This window comes from Carassius carassius, chromosome 25 (genome assembly GCF_963082965.1).
Source record: "Carassius carassius chromosome 25, fCarCar2.1, whole genome shotgun sequence".
Lineage (NCBI taxonomy): Eukaryota > Metazoa > Chordata > Actinopteri > Cypriniformes > Cyprinidae > Carassius > Carassius carassius.
In genome coordinates, this window is record NC_081779.1 from 25,850,895 (window position 1) to 25,872,850 (window position 21,956).

At 38.1% G+C, this 21,956-nt stretch overlaps 1 protein-coding gene across 4 annotated transcripts in view; it reads left to right on the top strand.

Moving 5' to 3' along the window:
• Positions 1–21,956, top strand: part of LOC132104500 (regulating synaptic membrane exocytosis protein 2-like) — a 147,422-nt gene that overhangs the window by 82,251 nt on the left and 43,215 nt on the right. For all 4 annotated transcript variants that reach the window (XM_059510013.1, XM_059510014.1, XM_059510011.1 and 1 more), the window contains exons 11-21: positions 1,608–1,654; positions 1,754–1,863; positions 4,934–4,981; positions 7,334–7,464; positions 12,005–12,176; positions 12,367–12,520; positions 13,591–13,617; positions 15,275–15,343; positions 16,417–16,552; positions 20,976–21,062; positions 21,447–21,518. In XM_059510013.1, coding sequence (XP_059365996.1) covers positions 1,608–1,654; positions 1,754–1,863; positions 4,934–4,981; positions 7,334–7,464; positions 12,005–12,176; positions 12,367–12,520; positions 13,591–13,617; positions 15,275–15,343; positions 16,417–16,552; positions 20,976–21,062; positions 21,447–21,518 — 1,053 coding nt within the window. The remainder of the gene's footprint in view (positions 1–1,607; positions 1,655–1,753; positions 1,864–4,933; positions 4,982–7,333; positions 7,465–12,004; positions 12,177–12,366; positions 12,521–13,590; positions 13,618–15,274; positions 15,344–16,416; positions 16,553–20,975; positions 21,063–21,446; positions 21,519–21,956) is intronic.

Genomic DNA, 21,956 nt, shown 5'->3' on the forward strand with positions numbered 1-21,956 from the left:
TAGAGTAAAATCACTTAAAGGCACAATATGTAAATTTTTGTCGCTAGAGGTCACATTTTCAAAACAATAACAGGTGAAGCTTGATGACTTCAAGATGAACTTCATTCATATCTATTAAAATCACCTGTACATGACTATTACTTGTACAATAAATAATATATATTTGCTTGCCTGTCTCTGGCAAGTCCGAGGTTGTCGCGAAGCTCTGTCCATCTCAGAAATCCACGCCGAAATTGATCCTTCTTGCCTCAGTTGGTCTACCTGAATTTTCTGTACTCACAATGAATAATTGTGATCCATGATAACTGAAATACACAACAGCAGTGCACTGCAAACCACCACTTCCATATTTGTCCACATGTGTTGCTAAAGTATACCCAGAATTGGGAACCGAGGATAACGCGGATATTGCATCATTGATAGCCGCTGATGAACAGGGATGAGTCATAAAGTTGAAAATGTTTTTTACAAATCCTTGGGAACTTTTGGAATAATTTAATTAAACACCTGCATGAAATATATCACACTGTGCAAGTGGTGTTTGGATATTTTATTACAAAAAAAATCTTACATACTGTGCCTTTAACATTTTGAATATTTGAATGCTTTTTTTCAAATTATATTTCCTTAAAAAAACATACCGAGCCAATTCTGCGCTTGCTCCTTTTGTCTTTAAGATACTTTGATGTTACATATCAGATTTTATCCTCAGTAGCGAAAGTGCAAACAGGTTTTGGAAGTTTCATAAGTTTTTGAATCAATGAACATTTAGAAATTGAAGAACTCCTTATAATCACCCGAATTGTGTCAGTTCTCATGCTTTCAAAAGTCAAAAGTATGGAATAATTATTGTTTAATGGTTTTGAAAGAAGTCTCGATCACACTTTATTTTAAGCTTTAATTCTATATATTAACAAACCATTAACTAAGGCTGTATTTATTTGCTCAAAATACAGTAAAACAGTAATATTGTGAACAAGTATTACAATTTAAAATAACTTTTTTCTATGTGAATATATTTTAAAATGTAACTTATTGCTGTGATCAAAACTGAATGTTCAGCATCATTCCTCCAGTCTTCAGTGTCACATGATCCTTCAGAAATCAGTATGATATGCTGATTTGCTGCTTAAGAAACATTTCTGATTATTATCAATGTTGAAAACAGCTGTGCTGATAAATATTTTTGTGGAAACCATATTTGTGCGCATAAGAGACTTCTTTCAAAAACAACAAAAAATCTGACTGGCTGTGTATGTAAATATTGCTGTTTATAACAGCATATAACAGTGTATATAAATGAAAATGATTCATATGATTATAATTATTTCACATGTTAATTTATAGGAAAACAGTGTGGATGTCTTAATTGTTTTGAATTACATTTAACTAAATATGTTACATCTTCTTGACAACAATGGCTGTTTGGTTGAAATGATTATTTTAAACCATTTCAGAGGATATAAATAAATATCAGAATTTGTATTTAAATTCATTCAAAGCCTTACATTTTAGCTACAGTATTTCCCCCGGACATATAACCCTCTGGGATATGGTTGGGAAGCTTGTCTGCTATCATTACAATGCTCTTCACTGTTTTCTTGTAGAGATGTCCCTAGAATACCAGAGAGCACACATGGACAGCTTGAATCAAGTAAGTTTGGCTAGTTTTGATAAATAAAACGTATCAGTACTTAGGCACTGCCTTTGCCAGCAGGAGGATCAATCTAAATGTTCTTCGTCTATTTTTCAGGTTCAAGTTCCTTTGAATCTCAAAAGATGGCCCCGTCCATCTCGGTCACGTCCCCCATGAGTCCTGGCGTGCTCCGGGACAACCCTCAGTATGTGTCCGGACAGCTCTCAGTGAGTACCAGCATCTGCTCGACCCAGGGCTTCACTGATGATGAAATGGCGCTAGCTCTGAGGTTTAGTGTCTCCAGGGAGTTTGCCAACACTCACTGTTCATTCACACAGATATCAGCTCTGATCTAAAGACCAAAGGGTCAGAGTAGATAAGATGATATTAGGCCTTAAAAGAGCTTGTGCAGAGTTGACAAGTGGACATGGATTTTTTTTTTACATTACAAATGTAAGCTATCATTTACACTACTGTTCAAAAGTTTAGGATCAGTATGACTTTTATTCAGCAAGGATGCATTAAATGGGTCAGAAGTGACAGTAAAGAAATGTATAAAGTTGGAAATTCTATTTCAAATAAATTCTGTTCTTTTGAGCTTTCTGTTCATCAAAGAATCCAGAATTATAAGTGGTACAACTGTTTTCAACATTGACAGTAATAATGTTTCTTGAGCACTAAATCATCAAATTATGTGACACTGAAGACTGGAGTAATGATGGCTGCGCATCAAAGGGACAGCTATTTTAAACTGTAATAATATTTCACAGTATGCAAGGGAACATAAAAAATCTTACTGACACCAAACTTTTGAACAGAAGTGTATTAGAAGCAGACAGATTATTTACGCATATATTTTTTATTTCACTTGTTAATTGAAATGGGAAAAATACAGATACTGTATTTCACTCTGCAAGAGCAGTAATTATAACACAATTTTAAAACAAGCCGTTAAGTGTAGTTTTAATAGGACTGCAGCATGCCACGCTGCAGAACTGAATGCATTAACATCTCGTTTCCTCATAAACATGAAACATTTTATTAATAATAGGAGCTAAAACTCTCCCTCATCCTAATTCACAAGCATAAAAATGGCTTATTTATTTGCTGTTGGTTTCTCTTCAGATTGCGTAATTAGAAATAGATAGTGAGTCACTCCATAGGACTTAGTATTAACAATATTTTATTTGTGTAACAATACTAGCTCAAAATGTAAAGTAACGACCAGTCTGTTTTGAAAATACACACTAATTAGGTTGTGCCAGTGCATTGAAGTTGTATTTCTATTCATTTTGAAACTTGATTTTGACAGGCTTAGTGGAATGCTGAATGCTACTCGCATTAGAATGTAATAATTGTAGTAGTATTCTGAAGTTAAATGATCATAATCTTAAAATATTTATAATTATTTAAAATATATAACAGACATGTTATATCATCTTACATTTGTTAGTCTGACATGTGCCAGTCAGGCGTGTTTTGCGATTCTAGACAGTTGTGTGTCAGTGCTAGACAGCGTCCTGGAAAGAGTCCCGACACGGAAAAGGTATTATTAGTTTTCAAGCTTGTTACCCGACTGACGTAGACTCTGCAGGTCGACTCTGATCAGGATGTTAGGAGAACACACTTCCTTGAAAGACTAGCTGTTGTACTTTGTGCTGAAGTTGTTGCGTTTACTTGAACGATCAGACTCGATCTTTACTGCAGTTTAGCGTTTCAATAATTCACACCGTTTGCATTATCAGTGTCTCTAACTGTGCGCCTAAGACGTCTGCGAGGTAAGTTTGACCGAAGTGCTTCAGGCATGGATACAGATTAGCCATTATTGTGTCTTTTAATTGTTTAATAAGGAAACGAGCTCTAGGGACAACTGTGAACATGCTAAATGTGGAGAGATTGTTTTGTTTATTAATAATAACAATGTGTGTGCTTTTCCCTGTTTTGCACTGAAGTGCATCTGTTCTTCTGTCCGAGTGATGCTTTTAGTGTCTCACTATGGTTTGCGCTGTCGTAAATTTGATTTCTTTTTGTTTGGAATGAGGGAGATTTATCCTAAAATATTGAAGTCTGAATACTTTACACACACACACACACACACACACACACACACATATACTGATTATTGCTGCATGTTGTTGTTTATATATTATTGAAAAACACAAGTAATGCATTAAAATGTTTTAGAACCAAAACTTAAGGGTAATAGTTTAAAGAGACATTTGTTTTACCCTTTTTTTAAATGTGGCATGTTTTTTATTATTATTTTTATTAGCATCAGAAGTCTCTTTAAATGTTAAATCTGATTTTATGTTAGACAAACATTTTTCATTCTTTGTCACATGACATGAAACATTATATAGGTCTATGTGCTATATTTAATATAAATGGTGTGATTAAAATGCATATATATAAAACACTTTATAATAAGTACAGTATACAGTAACAAAGCACTAATAAATCGTAATAACAGTTTATTGTTAGTTCAAAGTTTATAAAATGTAGTCAACGTTGTTAATACAATACAACGTAATATATATATATTATATTATATATCCCTATCCTAAAACTCTCCACTTTTACAAAAAAAGTTTTTAATTTAAACTAATGTTGCATAAAATGCATACAAAAAAAGAAAAGAAAAGAAAAACATTTAAGAGGTTCATTTTGGATCAGTAGTATTATAAATAATGTTCTTTGATACAATGAAGAGATTCAGTATGTCAAGTATATCATTGGCATAGGGCTGATTAATTGCAATTAATTGCATCCAAAATAAATGTTTGTATTAACATAATATATATGTGTGTGTACTGTATTTATATGTATAAATGCACACACATATTTGCATATATTTAAGAAACATATGTAATAATAATAGTAATAATAATAAACAAACTTTTATTTTGAATGCAATTAATCGCGATTAATCAGGCCTACATTGACATAAAACCTACAGTGATGCATCTTAATGTGGCTGTTTTAATATATATATATTTTTATATATACGTATTTCTTTATTTTAAAAAATGACATGCTAATATGTGTTGATGTTTCACTGTGGATACAATATTTATGCTGCATTATGAAGTACTTTGAAGCACTTCAGGACTCACATACAGGCCTAAGGTTATTTCAGCTGTAAGATCCTGCTAAGATTTGAGTAAATGAATAAAAGCTGTCTTATGCCACTCAGTTAGGCTAAATCTCTTCTCAGATGGTTGTTTTGATTCGTGTGCCTCTGTGCAGTTTTGCTTTAGTTGTACTGCTTTTGTTTTCTTGTTAATTTTGCTTATCCAGAGTCCATGCCTTAGTAGAAGAACCACGCCTTTTGTCCCTAGGGTCCAGGTAACATCGTCAGACTTTCTCTGCTCAGTCTCTTTTTAATCTTTTCTTTCATTTCTGGCAGTCTTTCTCAGTCCTTCATTACTCTCTCTCTCTCTCTCTCTCTCTCTCTTTCTCTCTGCGTTATTTGGAAAATGCACTGCAGGAAAACGGCAGAATTCCAAGTTTCTCCCCCTTTGCTCTTTTGTTCAGATTTTATTTTTTCCCCCAAAGTTAAACGTCATTGCCCTTGCGATTTATAGCCACAATTCATAAGAGCCGTTTCATTATTACAGTATGAATTTGGCTTAATTAATTGAATGGCCATCTTCCTGAGGCTGAAAGATTCCGAATGAATTATATACCATTTATTTTATTCTCTTTTTAAATGCGCCATGATTTTAGCATCGTTCATTAGATTGAGTCTCTCTTTCTTTTTAGAGAGAGACATTTTTCATCTTTGTCATGTAACATGGAACGTTATATTTGTATTATATTGTATAGAAAATAGTTTGAATGAAATGCATATGTTTTATTACATTTTTAGTATTCAGTATTAATGAATGTGTTATTTTTAGTACAAAAGAGGCCTGGTTTGGATCAGTATTAACAAATATTGTGTTCTGTGTTACAATGAAAAGATACAATGTCAGTAAGCCACACATTCAAGATAATATTGCATTTTCCAATGTAGAACATTTCTCTAAACCTCACAGATAATAAACAAATTGTACCAATGACTATTTAGGCAAACCTGTATGACCTTCTTTCTTATGTGGAATGCAAAATTTAGTATATTGAATTTTAACAATATTTTTTTAAATAAATAATAATAATAATTTATTTCTGTTTCACAGAGAAAAAAAAGTTATTTGGGTTTGGAACAACATGAGGCATCTCCCATTTAACTCCAATAATAACCTCCAATGGTTGTTTTGCTATAGTTTTTGAAAATGGTGTTTTAGATGAAAATAGATGTTATACTGTTTCAAGATGCAGTCAACTAATAAAAGCACAGACCTCGATGCATCAGTAGAGGAATCAAACGGTACAATTTGTTTGGACTGAAGCCTTCCCCCTGCTGTTTTTGCAATGGAAGCTTCCTGGATTGCTCTAGTCTGTGTTGAGCTCTTTCTGTTGCTTTGCTGCATGCATTAGTACTGGAGTATCTATCTAGAATAGCAGGTTCTCACTAAAGGTGCATTATAGACGTGTGTTTCTTTCAGCTCTAGTGATCTAGAAGGGCAAATGCTAGGAAGACTGAGAATTTCTATCAATGAACACTTAAGTGCTCAACATGAAAAAAATTTACTTTTTTTTCATTCTGAAATTTAAGCTAGTATTATTCAATTTATTGATTTAGAAATACTATTTTGTATGTGAAAATATATTTAAAGAAATACAACAGATATTTAATTAAATTACAGAATAAATTGTGGATATTATCAAAAGTTTATTAAAATATTGCAAACAACAAACCTATTTATTTAATAAGTAAATAGGCACATTTAAATAATTAACACTGATTGAATTATTTAAAAAAATGTACACATGTACGTATTTTTTATTCAATTAAGTACATTCAACTTTTGTTTATTATTGCAAAATTTAAATTTGATTATTTCATGATTCATTTATTTAGAGTATTTTTTTCTCTCCATATTTCATACCCGTCCTGCAGTCTTCCAGTTTGTCCATCTGTGACATACTGCCCAGTAATTCAAGAAACTCGTCCCTCAGTTTGTAAAATAAAAGTAAAACCACATTTACATAATTGGGATCCTTTTTAGAGTTAAAACTATGGGACAAGATTGAAACAAGCAGGGTTTACCAGTGAGTATCATATACTGACATTTAGAATTTACTTAATATACTTAATATACATAGAATAACTATTCTATTTTAGTTTAGTTTTAGTTTTAGTTAACAATACTGCATAATAGTAATATTTTATCATTTATGCTGGTACATTGCCTTGCCATATAGTCATTTGAGTTCTGTACAGTAATTAAAAAAATGACAAACTGAGATACAAGTCAAATTTATTGTCTTTAGTAATGAAGCTGTATTCAACCTGGACTATTAAACTCTGACCCCTTAAACACCACGGTATTAAACCATGTGATTCAGTGCTTAGCAGTAGTTGAATTTGGTGTTTGTTTTAGTGGAGAATTTAGCTGATGATTAAAGGCTGAGGAGCTGAGAGGTAGTCAGCTTGATGTAGTTGGTGTGTGCTGCTGCTGTTTCTGCTCTGGGAAAGATCTGCCAAGCATGTGAAGCTGCACACATTGCATAAGAGGCCCTGCAGGTCTGCTCTGGACCTTCTGGGGTGAGATCTCCTCACAGACCTCCTAACAGAGCCTGTCTCTTCTGCAGGTCAAGCTGTGGTACGATAAAGCAGGACATCAGCTCATCGTCACTATCCTGGGCGCCAAAGACCTGCCTTCACGAGAAGACGGGCGACCCAGGAATCCATACGTCAAAATCTACTTCCTCCCCGACAGAAGGTACGTGCACGTCAGATATGTCCAATGTAATTAATTTATTTGATCAAAAATACAATAGAACTGTGATATTGTGAAATAGTATTATAATTTAAAATAACTGTTTTCTATTTCAATATGTTTTAACTGTAATTCCTTTGATGTAAAGCTGAATTTTCAGCATCATTACTCAGAGTCACATGATCATCAGATATCATTCTTATAATTTTTTTATATTTTTATTCTTTTATGGACAGCAATTTCAAAAGAACATGTTTAATTTTTATCTAATTTTATGTAGTTCTAAAATGTGAAATTTAAATGTAAAGGTTTGAGAATCCTCAAAGTAGACATTTCAAGAGGTAAAGTGCAAATATATGGTTCCCTTTCAGTCGGTGACTCCCGACACCACGTCGGTGACTGATGCAAAATGGGATATCGCTTCAATAGACCAATCTACTTCGAGTGTAAACTAAACGAGCCAATGCACATTGGCATGCAATTATTGCATCCAGCTGCCGCTGATCACTGCGTGAGTATAAGAAGGCAGCAGGTGCAATGCATACCAGCTTTTCGCTTCGGAGCCGAGCGTTCTTATCGTTCTGCTCAACTGTGTCTGCTGTGAACTATGAGTTCAGCACACTCTCGGAAGCTCTGTGTGTTGGCGAGATGGCGCTTCAGCGGCAGTTGTTCCTGTGTCGAGTGGATTGCACACTTCAGGCTGCACTACCCCTGTTGTGTTGCAAGCGGCCAATTCCCCTGTGCGCCTCAGCACTAAAAGAGCATTTCTTAAAGAATAAATTTCTCTAAAAGACCTTCACGGGTGCGTCTTTGTAAAGATGACGGATCGTTACGGTCGTTACCTGGCAACGGGTGACACTGCCTCACGTGTCTGCAATTGTGTCCTAAGTCTGTCTCCTCCTGGCATGGAGACCTGGTGCTTCCTTCCCGGGCCTGTAGGCACTCAATCTGGTCTGACCGGCAGTGCCTATGCGGCTTGCGGGGAAGCTGCTTCCGCCTTTACACGCCATGGCGTTACTGCAGGTGCACCAGGCTAAGGCACTGAAGGACCTGCAAGAGGGTGATCACGATCCAGCGCTTTTTGAATAACTCCGAACTACCACTGACCTTGCGCTTCGAGTGACGAAGCTCACCGCGAGTTCACTGGGTCATGCGATGTCCACAGTAGTGGTCCAGGAGCGCCATCTCTGGCTGGGTCTGGCAGACATGAGGGACACCGACAAGGTCCGGTTTCTCAATGCCCCTGTGTCCCAGACGCCCTCTTCAGCGACGCAGTCGAGAGCTTTGCCCAGCAGTTCTCGGCTGCCCAGAAGCAGACTGAGGTGATCCGACACATCCTGCCCTGGCGGGCAGCTGCTGCCTCAACCTGCCTGCCGGCCGCAGTACCCCAGCCTGCTCGTCGCCGAGGGCAGCCACCTGCATCCGACCCCACTCCCGCGCCGCATCTGCAGCAGCCTCCAAGTGGTGCCGTAGAGCTAGGTGCAAACAGGCTGCCCCTCCCATCCTGGCCCCGTCAAACCTAGCGGTGAGCGAAGAGCAAGAGGCCCTGGGACGGGTGACCCAGAGAGAGGTAGCTGCTTTCTGGGGGATGGTAAAGGCACCTGTCCCTCTCGTGGAGGAGGGCCAGGCAGAGAATCTGGAAATATCAACGGGAGATGACACCCTCTGCCAACCCGTGGAACCAGGTGAGCCCTGCAACCGACACTCGCACCACACTCCGACCCGCTCACAAGAGGACGGGGTTTTACAGCCCTTACTTCATTGTACCAAAGAAAGGCGGTGGATTACGACCGATCTTGGATCTGCGAGTTTTGAATCGGGCCCTTTATCGGTTACCGTTCAAGATGTTGACGCAGAAACGCATTCTCGATGCACAAGATTGGTTTGCAGCGATCGACCTGAAGGACACGTACTTTCATGTATCCATCCTTCCGCGCCACAGACCTTTTCTGCGGTTTGTGTTCAAAGGACGGGCATATCAGTACAAGGTCCTGCCCTTCGGGCTGTCCCTGTCTCCCCATGTCTCCACGAAAGTCACGGAGGCGGCTCTTGTTCCCCTCAGAGAGAGCAGGGTGTTCGCATTCTCAACTATCTAGACGATTGGCTGTTACAAGCACAGTCTCGGGATCAGTTGTGCGAGCACAGGGATGTGGTGCTCCAGCATCTGAGTCTGTTGGGCCTTTGGGTCAACTGGGAAAAAGGTCTTTTGAAAGGTTGAAAGTTGAAAGGCTTTCAGGACGAGGGCGTCGGGGTGCAGGCTAAGAGGTTAAATCACTACAGCAGGACCCATTCAAGCCTTTGCATTCAGTTGAGCTAAAGTTTATTTCATTGAAAACTCTGCTCCTGCTTGCACTGGCCTCCATCAAGAGGGTAGGGGACCTGCACGCATTTTCGGTCGACGATTCATGCCTAGAGTTTGGGCCGGCTGACTCCCAGGTAATTCTGAGGCCCCGGCCTGGTTATGTGCCCAAGGTTCCCACTACTCCCTTTAAAGACCAAATGGTGAACTTGCAAGCGCTGCCCCTGGAGGAGGCAGACCCAGCCCTGGCTTTGCTCTGTCCCGTCCGAGCATTGAGGTGCTACGTAGACCAGACACAAAACTTCAGGACCTCAGACCAGCTCTTCGTCTGTTATGGAGGCAGGCAGAAGGGGAGTGCCGTCTCTAATAAGAGGATGGCCCACTGGATTGTGGATGCCATAGCCCTGGCTTATCAGGCTCAGGGTGTGCCTTGCCCATTCAGGTTGCAAGCTCACTCAACTAGAAGTGTTGCATCGTCCTGGGCGCTGGCTCGTGGCGCCTCGCTGACAGATATTTGTAGAGTTGCGGGCTGGGCGACCCCTAACACGTTCGCTGGGTTCTATAGCCTTCGTGTAGAGCCGGTATCCTCCTGTGTTCTCACCTCAAACGGTTAGTGGCACTGAGAGGCCCCGGTTAGTGTCGGCTTGCTTAAACTGCTCTAGAGTGTCCGTACTGTACACCCTGTGGAGATCCTTCATCACCCTAGGCAGCTGGACGTGGCAAAACATCCTGCGTTGAATCCGTGAGAACCATGGAAGGCTGGGTTCCATATTGAGACCTAAGCGGTACTCGTATGTGTAGTCCACGGTATAGCCTTAGAGCTATTCCCCGGCAGACTTCTGCCTTCCCAAGAGGGTTTTAATCACCTCAGATTTCTCCATATACTCCTAAACGGATGCTATATGTGTATTTGCCCCTGAGAACTCCTTCGGGAAGGATGGGACTTCCGCAGCGTCCCTGTTCCAAGCGGAACAGGTACGTTTTCCCAGTGTTATCCAATCTCACCCAGTAAGGTAGTGCTTTGACAATGGTGGGTGGAACTACTTGTTTCTGAGCCTAATAGGGGCGCAGGCGGCTCGCACAGGGCACTGGAGTGGGCAGCACCCATAGCGCTTTGGTAAATCCCATTTTGCGTCAGTCACCGACGTGGCATCGAGAGTGACCGACTGAAAGGGAACTTCTCGGTTACGTATGGTATATAATTGCATGCCAATGTGCATAGGCTCGTTTAGCTTACACTTGAAGTAGATTGGTCTATAGAAGCGATATCCCATTTTGTGTCAGTCACTGACGTGGTGTCTCCGTTCCCTCCTTCAGGGAACGAGGGTAACCATACGTAACCGAGATGTTTTTTTCTAAGGCTATCCTCTTAAAAACTTCAAAATCGTTTAGAATAGATACAGTATATCAACACAATTACTTAGTTGAGCCGTGTTCGAAGCTATCGTAAATTACACTACAAAAATACACCTATTTTTAAAAATGCTGTAGGATTTACTTTACAGAAAACAGAAATTGATAGTACATTTCACAAACATTTACAAAGGAAACAGCAAATAACGTTAAATTAAACATTATTTTTTGAAGTAGAAAGACTTAAATAGTGTCTTCTTGGAAAATGCACTCCAATGATATTTATAAAACTGATATATATATAACATATACCTTTGTTTACTTCTGTGTGTTGCTCGGCAACCACTTTGTTGGAACTACAACTGTTTCTGAGGAACTATTGTTTGGTGGAAGAATACTGTTTATATTTATATCATAGCATTCTATTTGCTCTGTTTTATTCTGTGAAACCTTACTATGTGTGTGGAATAACCGTTTTATAAAAGCATAATGAATATATAACAGCCTAGGGGATTGTCCCCAACAACGTTTTAAGTAAACCCATTGAGTAGTGTATTTAAAAACAAACAAAAAAAAACGCAAACATTAAAAACCAAGAATTCAAAAGCTAGTAAAATCCTCAAACTCCTCCCTTTATAGAAAGAATTTTGACTTGGGGGAAATGAGTGTGAAATACTGATTTGCAACACAGATAACAAAATATTTGTAAGTAAGAAACGAAAATTTACATCTGAAAAAAATAAATAATCTATGAATGAATGAATAATAAATATAGATATATAAATGAATACATTTTCAAATCAGGGGTCCTTGGTTTGGTTTATTGTCTCTGTGGGTCTGTAAGGTCACATCAGCAGCTGTAAAATGATTCAACTCACCTGCTCTTCTCAGCGACAAAAGCAAGAGGAGAACGAAAACGGTGAAGAAATCTCTGGAGCCCAAGTGGAGCCAGACGTTCATGTACTCGCCGGTGCACAGACGAGAGTTCAGGGAGCGCATGCTGGAGATCACGCTGTGGGACCAGGCCAGAGTCCGAGAGGAGGAGAGCGAGTTCCTGGGAGAGGTGAGAGACACACGCAGAGCCATCAAACATCTCACAAGATTCACTCAGCTGCCAGTTTAAAATCAATTATGTGACTTCCTTGGCAAAGGCTTATTTGAAGTTTTTCTTTTGTTTATTTTAATGTATGAATTGTTCCACATTTGAGCTCATAAAACACCATGAGTCGTCCTAAATGGATGTGTGTGTGTAGATTCTGATCGAGCTGGAGACGGCGCTGGTGGACGATCAGCCTCACTGGTATAAGCTTCAAACACACGACCTGTCCTCGATGCCTCTGCCAAACCCCTCGCCCTACATGCAGAGACGTGTCCTGCACGGAGAGAGCCCCACACGCAGGCTACAGAGTACGTACAGCTACTGTTACAGTAAACATACCGTATACTCGCAGGAAGAAAAAAAAGTTGTCAAGCTGTCATTAAGGTACAAAAGCATCTTTATACCATATTTACCCTAAATGGTGCATATCAGTACCTTGAAGGTACATATCATATTAGTACCTAAAATGTACATATTAGTACCTTTTATAACTTACTAATAGTAAATGTGATCTCAATCTGATTTCTCCCTCACAGTGTGAACAGCAATAATCACATTAAATCATGTTTTTAAACACTTTTATATGTGGAAAGCGATTTCTTTGTGATTTTTACATCAATCATTCATCGTAATTTTGTGTTTGATTTACCGTTTGCACAATTTATAAAATATTTATGAATTGCACTGTGTTAATGTGCTAAAAACCACACATACTATTCAAACGGTTTTTTTTTTAATGTTTTCGAAAGAAGTCTCTTCTGCTCACCAAAGATGCATATATTTAATTAAAAATACAGTAAAAATTTTAATATTGTGAAATATTATAAAAATTTTAAATAACTGTTTTCTATGTTATTTTATTTTAAAACTTATTGCTGTGATCAAAGCTGAATGTTCAGCATCATTCCTCCAGTCTTCTATGTCACATGATCCTTCAAAAATAATTCTCATATGCTGATTTGATGTTCAAAACACATTTATTATTATTGATGTTGAAAACAGTTTTTGCTGCTCAATGTTTTGTGGAAACATTTTTTTATTCAACACTATCAATGTCTTAACTGTCACTTTTAATCATTTAACTTTTAACTTTCAAAAGGTAGTCTGTATTATCTGTTTAAAATCAAAAGAACCTCACCTTTTTGAAACTGAATTTTTAAAAATCGTAATATGCCACTTTAATGTTGCATGTTAACAGGCCTGCTCTAGTATGAATGTCCTGTATATTCTATATTATTTTCATGTCCAGAATTGATATCAAAATATCAATCTGGACATCACATTTTCTGTATGTTTGGTTTTTATTGACATGTTTCGTTTTCATGTTTTGTTTCCTTCAAAAAATATTACTGTCTGTCCACCACTGACACATTTCCAGACAAGGGCCCGTATTTTTACAACTCAGGTAACTTTGCCCTGCGTGCTCCAGCTAGCATGTGATTGGCCAGCCGTGTGATTTGACTCTCCTCCACACTCTCAAAAGTGTGCTCTCCTCTCACCTCCACCTCATGCTCTTCAGAAACCCTCACTGTCCCTCACAGCCTGCTTGGAGCTGAAGCCCATCGCTGCTGCTACATGCCACCAGTCCTCATTTTACAGCTTATCTCCCATTTAGGCCTGATCTTGATTGTTAAAATACATTTAAAATCCACCTAGTTAATAGCCCTTCCTGAGCAGATCTGTGTGTGGCCTGTTCACGCTTTCCCCAGCCTCTCTCAAACCTTTCTGTGGTTGATGTTTGCTGTGTTTTGATTTTAGACTAAATGATCGCAGAGCTCATGCTGCTTGGTTCTCGTCACACTGGTCTCTTTTGTATTATTTGAGTCTGAACCACAGTGTGTCATCAGTGTGTTTCAGCACGAGCTGCAGCTGTTTTTATGCTGTAGTGAGGAAACGTCTTTAAAATGACCACAGACTGTCTGACATAGATATATATATTCGCAGGCAGGCAGGAATGACAAGTACATTATGATGAACATGCTAATTATCCATCATCAGCAGCTACTAACTTCCACAAGCTGTGTGTTTGCATGGAAATAGTTTTCATGTCAAATATTCTCAGGTCTCCAGTAACAGCTGTTTTTAGTTTTACTATGTCATAGTATTTGTGTATCATTATTTTATTTATTTAAGATTCTTTTGAACTGACAGCAGGCTTGCAAATGTAAAAATGTCTATTATGAAGTGTTGACATCTATATCTAGTAGTAATGCAGAGTACTTATTGACTGTAATGATTTACAATAAGGTTTCTCTTGTTATTATTAGTTTACTATGATAACATGAGTTAAAAAGGAAAAATACTTTTAAACCATTTATTCATCTTAATGTTAATTTCAACATTCATGAAAATGTCATTCAAATCAAAAGCATTTCTAAATTATATTTGTCAGTTTGTTTAGGTCAATATTAGAATATCCCTGTGGATGCTATTTGGCTTGTTTTTTTTTTTCTTAGCAACTCTCCTTTATTATTATTATTATTATTTTATCCAGTGGATTAATTTCATATTCATTATATTCAGTTTTACAATATCAGCTCTTTTTTCCTTTTTTTTTTTAGTTCAAACTGTTTACTCATAAGCTTTTAAAAGTACAAATCATTTCACTTAAAAATGTAAAAGTGAAGGATTTGTTTTAAAAATGTCAGGCCAGACTGTACATATTTATAATAAAAATGATTGACCACTATAAAATGAAATGTAAAAATATATTAATCAATTAAAAGTGATATGAATTCATAAAAAAATATTTTCATTGAAGTTTAATATAAAATATTTATAAAACAATTAATTAATATTATAATTTCTGTATTGGTTCATCCCTTATAATCTCTTATGATAACATAATGCTCATTTAGTATGTGTGTCTGCTGTGCCATAAGCCTAGCTAGATTACTTTACCTGACTTAGCTTCCTGTGGATAACTATTCACGTTAAGAGGGTCTTTTCTTCATTATGACCCTTGTGATGTTCCTCTCTCTCTCTCTCTCTCTCTCTCTCTCTCTCTCTCTCTCTCTCTCGCTCTCGGTCTCTCTCTCTCTCTCTCTCTCTCTCTCTCTCAGGGTCACAGAGAATCAGTGACGGCGAGTTCTCTGATTACGACTGTGAAGATGGTATTGGTGTTATGTCAGGTACAGCTAAGTCACCTCTCCCTCCTTTAGCGCCGCTCTCTACTTACAAAACTGAAGACTTGAGTGTCCTTGAAAGCATTTTATTAATTTCTTTTCGATTCAATTCAGTCATTTGTATGTATCAAAAACATTTAATATGTTTATGAAAAAAGTCTATTCTGCTTACCAAGGCTGCATTTATTTGATCAAAAGTACAGTAAAAACAGTAATATTGTGAAATATTATTACAATTCAATATATATATATATATATATATACATATATATATATATATTGTATATATATATATACAATACAAAAGAGTTTTCTATGTCAATATAATTAAAAATGTGTTTTATACCTGTGATCAAAGCTGGATTTTCAGCATCATTTCTCCAGTCTTCAATGTCACATGATCCTTCAGAAATCACTCTAATATGCAGATTTGCAGCTCAACAAACATGATTAACATTAATGTTTAAATCATGCATATTTTCTATTTTGTGGCATTTTTAGCATCTTTGATGAATAAAAAGTTTAGCATTTAATAGAAATAGAAACATAAGTGCCACCTTTACTGTAATTTAGATCAATTCAATGCATCCTTGCTGAGTAAAAGTATTCATTTATTTAAAAAAAAAATACTACTGATCCCCCAAACTTTTGAACACACACTGATTTAAGGATGCATAATCTGATCTGAATAAATGAATAAATGTCAGCTGTGTCTTTAATGATCTTTTCCATGTCTGATTGTACCCGGCTTGTCCCAGTCTTTGTGTGCGTTCACACGTGCCGATCAACAAATCAAATTAAAGGATATTGTCAGAGAGAAGATTACTGTGAACTTTAGTCTCCCGATTCAGCAAAAGGAAAATCCTCACCGTCATTTCGGACTGACAGCATTAGTTTTGCATCACTGTAAATAGAGTTGGACTGAATGAGAGACCACATACAGTACCACCTAAAAATGTCTGAATGCCATTGTATTAGGTCCTACTTTATTCCTATTTTTCAGTGAATGTAAGAGATATGATTTGGTTGTTAATTGGCATTGCTGAAGTAAATGTGTTGTGCTGTGTTTGCCTCCTCAGATTACCGGCACAATGGCAGGGATTTCCAGAGCTCCACTCTGTCTGTCCCGGAGCAGGTGATGTCATCCAATCACTGTTCCCGATCGGACATGACCCGCCCACGCTCGCGCTCACCCAGTGTCCCTCCACCACAAAGGTACAAACACATACGAGCCATTAGTTATGTGTCAAGAGGTCAATTTTTTTATGCCCCAGTCCAAAAAAGATGATTTATGGAAACAATTCAGCAAAATCGTCTCTTTCTCTAGCTTTCTGACATCAAATGGATAAGACTTATGCTTTTTATCAGTCATGTCCACCCAGGTGGCATTTAACTAATGCTAAATTTAAGAGATCAGGATGGTGTGCCGAATGTTCTGCTGCTACAGGAACACAGCATTAAAAGCTAGTGGCGGATGTTCATTTTTAACAATGTCTCTGATGGTTTCAGGCTGATCTTAATAGGTGGTTCAACTGTGCAGTTTGTACAAGCACAGTTCAGTGAACACAGCGCTGTTGCTCATTTCACATGTGAGCAGAGCGTTTACATAAATCCGATCAGCAGCCCAGAAAGAGAGTGGAAATTGGTCATTAAAAAGAATATCTTTTATAATGTTAGTAATATTAATGTTTCGGTTACGTATGGCCACCCTTGTTCCCTGAAGGAGAGAACTGAGACGTCACGTTGGATGACTGACGAATTAGGATATTGCTTAGATAGACCAATCTACTTCGAATGTAAACTAAATGAGCCAATGCACATTGGCATGCGAGATTTGCATCCAGCTGCCGCTTATCACATCTTGTATTGTTTTCGGCTGCTTTTTTATTTACATTTCAGTCTAGTCTTTGTGTAAGCTGTCATTTTAGTTTTTATTAGCTTTAGTCACGTTCATACTCTTTTTAGTCTAGTCAGGTTTCAGTCGACTAAAAGTCTGAGCATTTTAGTCTTATTTTAGACTTATTTCAGAATTATCCTTGACTATTTTCGTCTAGTTTTAGTCAACGAAAACTGATGACATTTAGTCTAGTTTTAGTCAATGACAATTGTATTTTAGCCTCTCTTTAGTAATGCAATTCAATTTAACCCAGTCAATATAGTATAAGTACCTAGTAGTATATACGAAATCTAAATTTTCTTTTAGCCAAACACATTTCAAACAAGGTTATCTTATTATATTATTGTTACCTTATAGACTCAAGAATATATCCATTCCAGACAGGGAAGATCCTTTGATTTGAATTTACAACATTTATTTTACCAACCAAACATGTTAGAAGTACACACATCGGTCCCTTTCTCTGTGTCAGACTTGACTTTGTTTGTTGTTCTAAATAATGCCGTGAGTGGGGCTTGAGGAAGTGCGACCTGACTCAGCCTCTGAAGTGAGACACAGGAAACAGAAATACTGCAAAATACAACCCGAATTCCGGAAAAGTTGGGACGTTTTTTAAAATTTTAATAAAATGAAAACTAAAGGAATTTCAAATCACATGAGCCAATATTTTATTCACAATAGAACATAGATAACATAGCAAATGTTTAAACTGAGAAATTATACACTTTTATCCACTTAATTAGCTCATTTAAAATTTAATGCCTGCTACAGGTCTCAAAAAAGTTGGCACGGGGGCAACAAATGGCTAAAAAAGCAAGCAGTTTTGAAAAGATTCAGCTGGGAGAACATCTAGTGATTAATTAAGTTAATTGATATCAGGTCTGTAACATGATTAACTATAAAAGCTTTGTCTTAGAGAAGCAGAGTCTCTCAGAAGTAAAGATGGGCAGAGGCTCTCCAATCTGTGAAAGACTGCGTAAAAAAATTGTGGAAAACTTTAAAAACAATGTTCCTCAACGTCTCATCATCTACAGTGCATAACATCATCAAAAGATTCAGAGAAACTGGAGAAATCTCTGTGCGTAAGGGACAAGGCCGGAGACCTTTATTGGATGCCCGTGGTCTTCGGGCTCTCAGACGACACTGCATCACTCATCGGCATGATTGTGTCAATGACATTACTAAATGGGCCCAGGAATACTTTCAGAAACCACTGTCGGTAAACACAATCCGCCGTGCCATCAGCAGATGCCAACTAAAGCTCTATCATGCAAAAAGGAAGCCATATGTGAACATGGTCCAGAAGCGCCGTCGTGTCCTGTGGGCCAAGGCTCATTTAAAATGGACTATTTCAAAGTGGAATAGTGTTTTATGGTCAGACGAGTTCAAATTTGACATTCTTGTTGGAAATCACGGACGCCATGTCCTCCGGGCTAAAGAGGAGGGAGACCTTCCAGCATGTTATCAGTGTTCAGTTCAAAAGCCAGCATCTCTGATGGTATGGGGGTGCATAAGTGCATACGGTATGGGCAGCTTGCATGTTTTGGAAGGCTCTGTGAATGCTGAAAGGTATATAAAGGTTTTAGAGCAACATATGCTTCCCTCCAAACAACGTCTATTTCAGGGAAGGCCTTGTTTATTTCAGCAGGACAATTCAAAACCACATACTGCAGCTATAACAACAGCATGGCTTCGTCGTAAAAGAGTCCGGGTGCTAACCTGGCCTGCCTGCAGTCCAGATCTTTCACCTATAGAGAACATTTGGCGCATCATTAAACGAAAAATACGTCAAAGACGACCACGAACTCTTCAGCAGCTGGAAATCTATATAAGGCAAGAATGGGACCAAATTCCAACAGCAAAACTCCAGCAACTCATAGCTTCAATGCCCAGACGTCTTCAAACTGTTTTGAAAAGAAAAGGAGATGCTACACCATGGTAAACATGCCCCGTCCCAACTATTTTGAGACCTGTAGCAGAAATCAAAATTGAAATGAGCTCATTTTGTGCATAAAATTGTAAACTTTCTCAGTTTAAACATTTGCTATGTTATCTATGTTCTATTGTGAATAAAATATTGGCTCATGTGATTTGACAGTCTTTTAGTTTTCATTTTATTAAAATTTAAAAAACGTCCCAACTTTTCCGGAATTCGGGTTGTAATAATAATGCGACTAAACTAGACAAGATAACATTTCGTTTTGGTCAATGAAAATGAAGAGATATTTTAGCATAGTTTCTAATTTGTTAACCACATTTAGCCTTGTTTTTATTCGTCAAGAAAATTGAATTATACATTTAATTATAGTCATCGTCACATGACCAGCATTTACGCTGCGTCTCGTCTCGTTTTCGTCACGTGATAAAGGTTCATTGACGACGATATTTAGTCATAATTTTCATTGACAAAAGCAACACTAATCACAGCGTGAGTATAAGTAGGCAGCAGGTGCACCTCATATTCAGGTTTTTGCTGTGGATCAGAGCCGGTGACCTGGCTGCTCAGCGGTGGTACAGGAGCTGTGGCGATGGGACATGACGTCTCCGTTCCGTCCTTTAGGGAACGAGGGTTACCATACGTAACCAAGACGTTCCCTTTCAGTCGGTCACTCTCGACGTCAGGTAACCAACAAATTGGGATCCCTACCAGAGGGCCACTGCAACTTCCCCTCCAGTGTCCTGTGAAAGCCACCTGCTCCCCTATTTTCTGGCATAGGTCAAGGCTCAGCACAAGAAGACCAGCTAATGCTACTATGGCACTACCTACTCAGTAAGACTGGATAACACTGGGAAAACGTACCCGCTCCACTTGGAACAGGGACGCTGCAGAAGCCCCAGCCTTCCCGAAGGAGGATTCTGAAGCAATTACACAGATGAACTGTTAGGTGCATATGGAAGATTGGAGGTGAATGTAACCCTCTTGGAATTTGCAGAAATCTGCCAGGGAACACGGGCTCTGAGGCTATACCGTGGACTTTAAACATATGGGAACCACTTAGGTCTCTACATATGGAACTCAGCCCTCTACCGGTTCTTGAAGATTCATCGAGTGAGGGCCTGGTGACAGATACTCCGAACACAGATGTATATTGTATATTGTGTATTTAAAATATTGGTAACACTTTAGTATAGGTAACACTTGTTAAAGGGTTAGTTCACCCAAAAATGAAAATTATGTAATTAATAACTTACCCTCATGTTGTTCCAAACCCGTAAGACCTCCGTTTATATTCTGAACACAGTTTAAGATATTTTAGATTTAGTCCGAGAGCTCTCAGTCCCTCCATTGAAGCTGTGTGTGCGGTCTACTGTCCATGTCCAGAAAGGTAATAAAAACATCATTAAAGTAGTCCATGTGACATCAGAGGGTCAGTTAGAATTTGTTGAAACATCGAAAATACGTTTTGGTCCAAAAATAAATTACGACTTTATTCAGCATTGTCTTCTCTTCCGGGTCTGTAGTGAGTGCGTTCACGACTTTTTGGCCATCAGCATTTGCAACAAATTAGGTATGGGGTCAGTTTAAGGGATCTAAAATATGATCATGCAGAATAAGTCATTAATATGTGCTTTATAAGTACTAATAAACAGCCAGTATGCTAGTAATGTGCATGCTAACAAGCAATTAGTTAATAGTGAGTATTGGTCCCTAAAAATAAAATGTTACCAAATTTCTAAAATGTCTTATATAAAATAAAATTAAAGCTAAATAGGGCTCTCATTTTCTCTGCTCTCCTTCAGTCGAAGTTTAGACCACGGTGTGAGAGGACGACCCTCGCAGTATGGCCCCCGACATCGCCTTTCTGAAGACAGATACTCACCAGACAGGTACGAATTCACAAAACATACTCCAGATGCCCGAGTTTACATACAGCACTTGTGTTTCCTGTGCCATTAAAAATCTTAGTTTTTTTTTTTGATGGCCTTTTACGATACCGGGAACATAAATGGGAGTGTTTCCAAATGCCTTCATCTTTTCATTTAACATGATTATTGAAATGAGAAATATGATGAAATGTGCCATACAGCGAGAACTATTGAAAGGTTTACTTCGTTTCAAGAAAGGAGGAATAAATTGATTCCTCCACAATTCTCTTTGACATCACTCTCTCATTTAATCTGTCAATCTCTCGCTTTCGCTATCTTTCCATCGCTCCATATTCAATAGCTCCATTCAACTATATTTCTGTTCTCTACTTCCTGTGGTTGCAGCCAGTATCTTACCCTCCCTCCTCGAACCAGACACAGACAACCAAGCATCGACCCCGCTATCCAGGACCCCAGGTATTCAGTCAGGCCAGAGCAGTGTCACGCAGCCCTGCCCACCTCCCCCTTCTGTCCAATCACAGCGCTCCTCTCACTTTCACCTGCCCACTTCCCCCTGCTGCTTGTTGATTGACAGGTGATAGCTTTCCCACACATAGCACTGTAGAAGAGGTTGCTCTTCTCACTTTATTCATTATAAATTTGAAATGAAGTACTGTAAGGGAATATTCACTGTCCATTACCATAGAAAATCATTTGAAATTGCACTTCAGCTTTGTTAAAACAAAACAAAACCGCCTTTACAGTAAGACACATAAGTAGTAATGCACTCATTTCGCCCTTATATTAAAGCTCTTCTTACTTACAGAAAAGTTACCAGATTTCTTGTCTCATTTCAACACTTACAGTATAATGTGGTAATGCTTTGCTTTTAAACATTTATTATATAACATATAT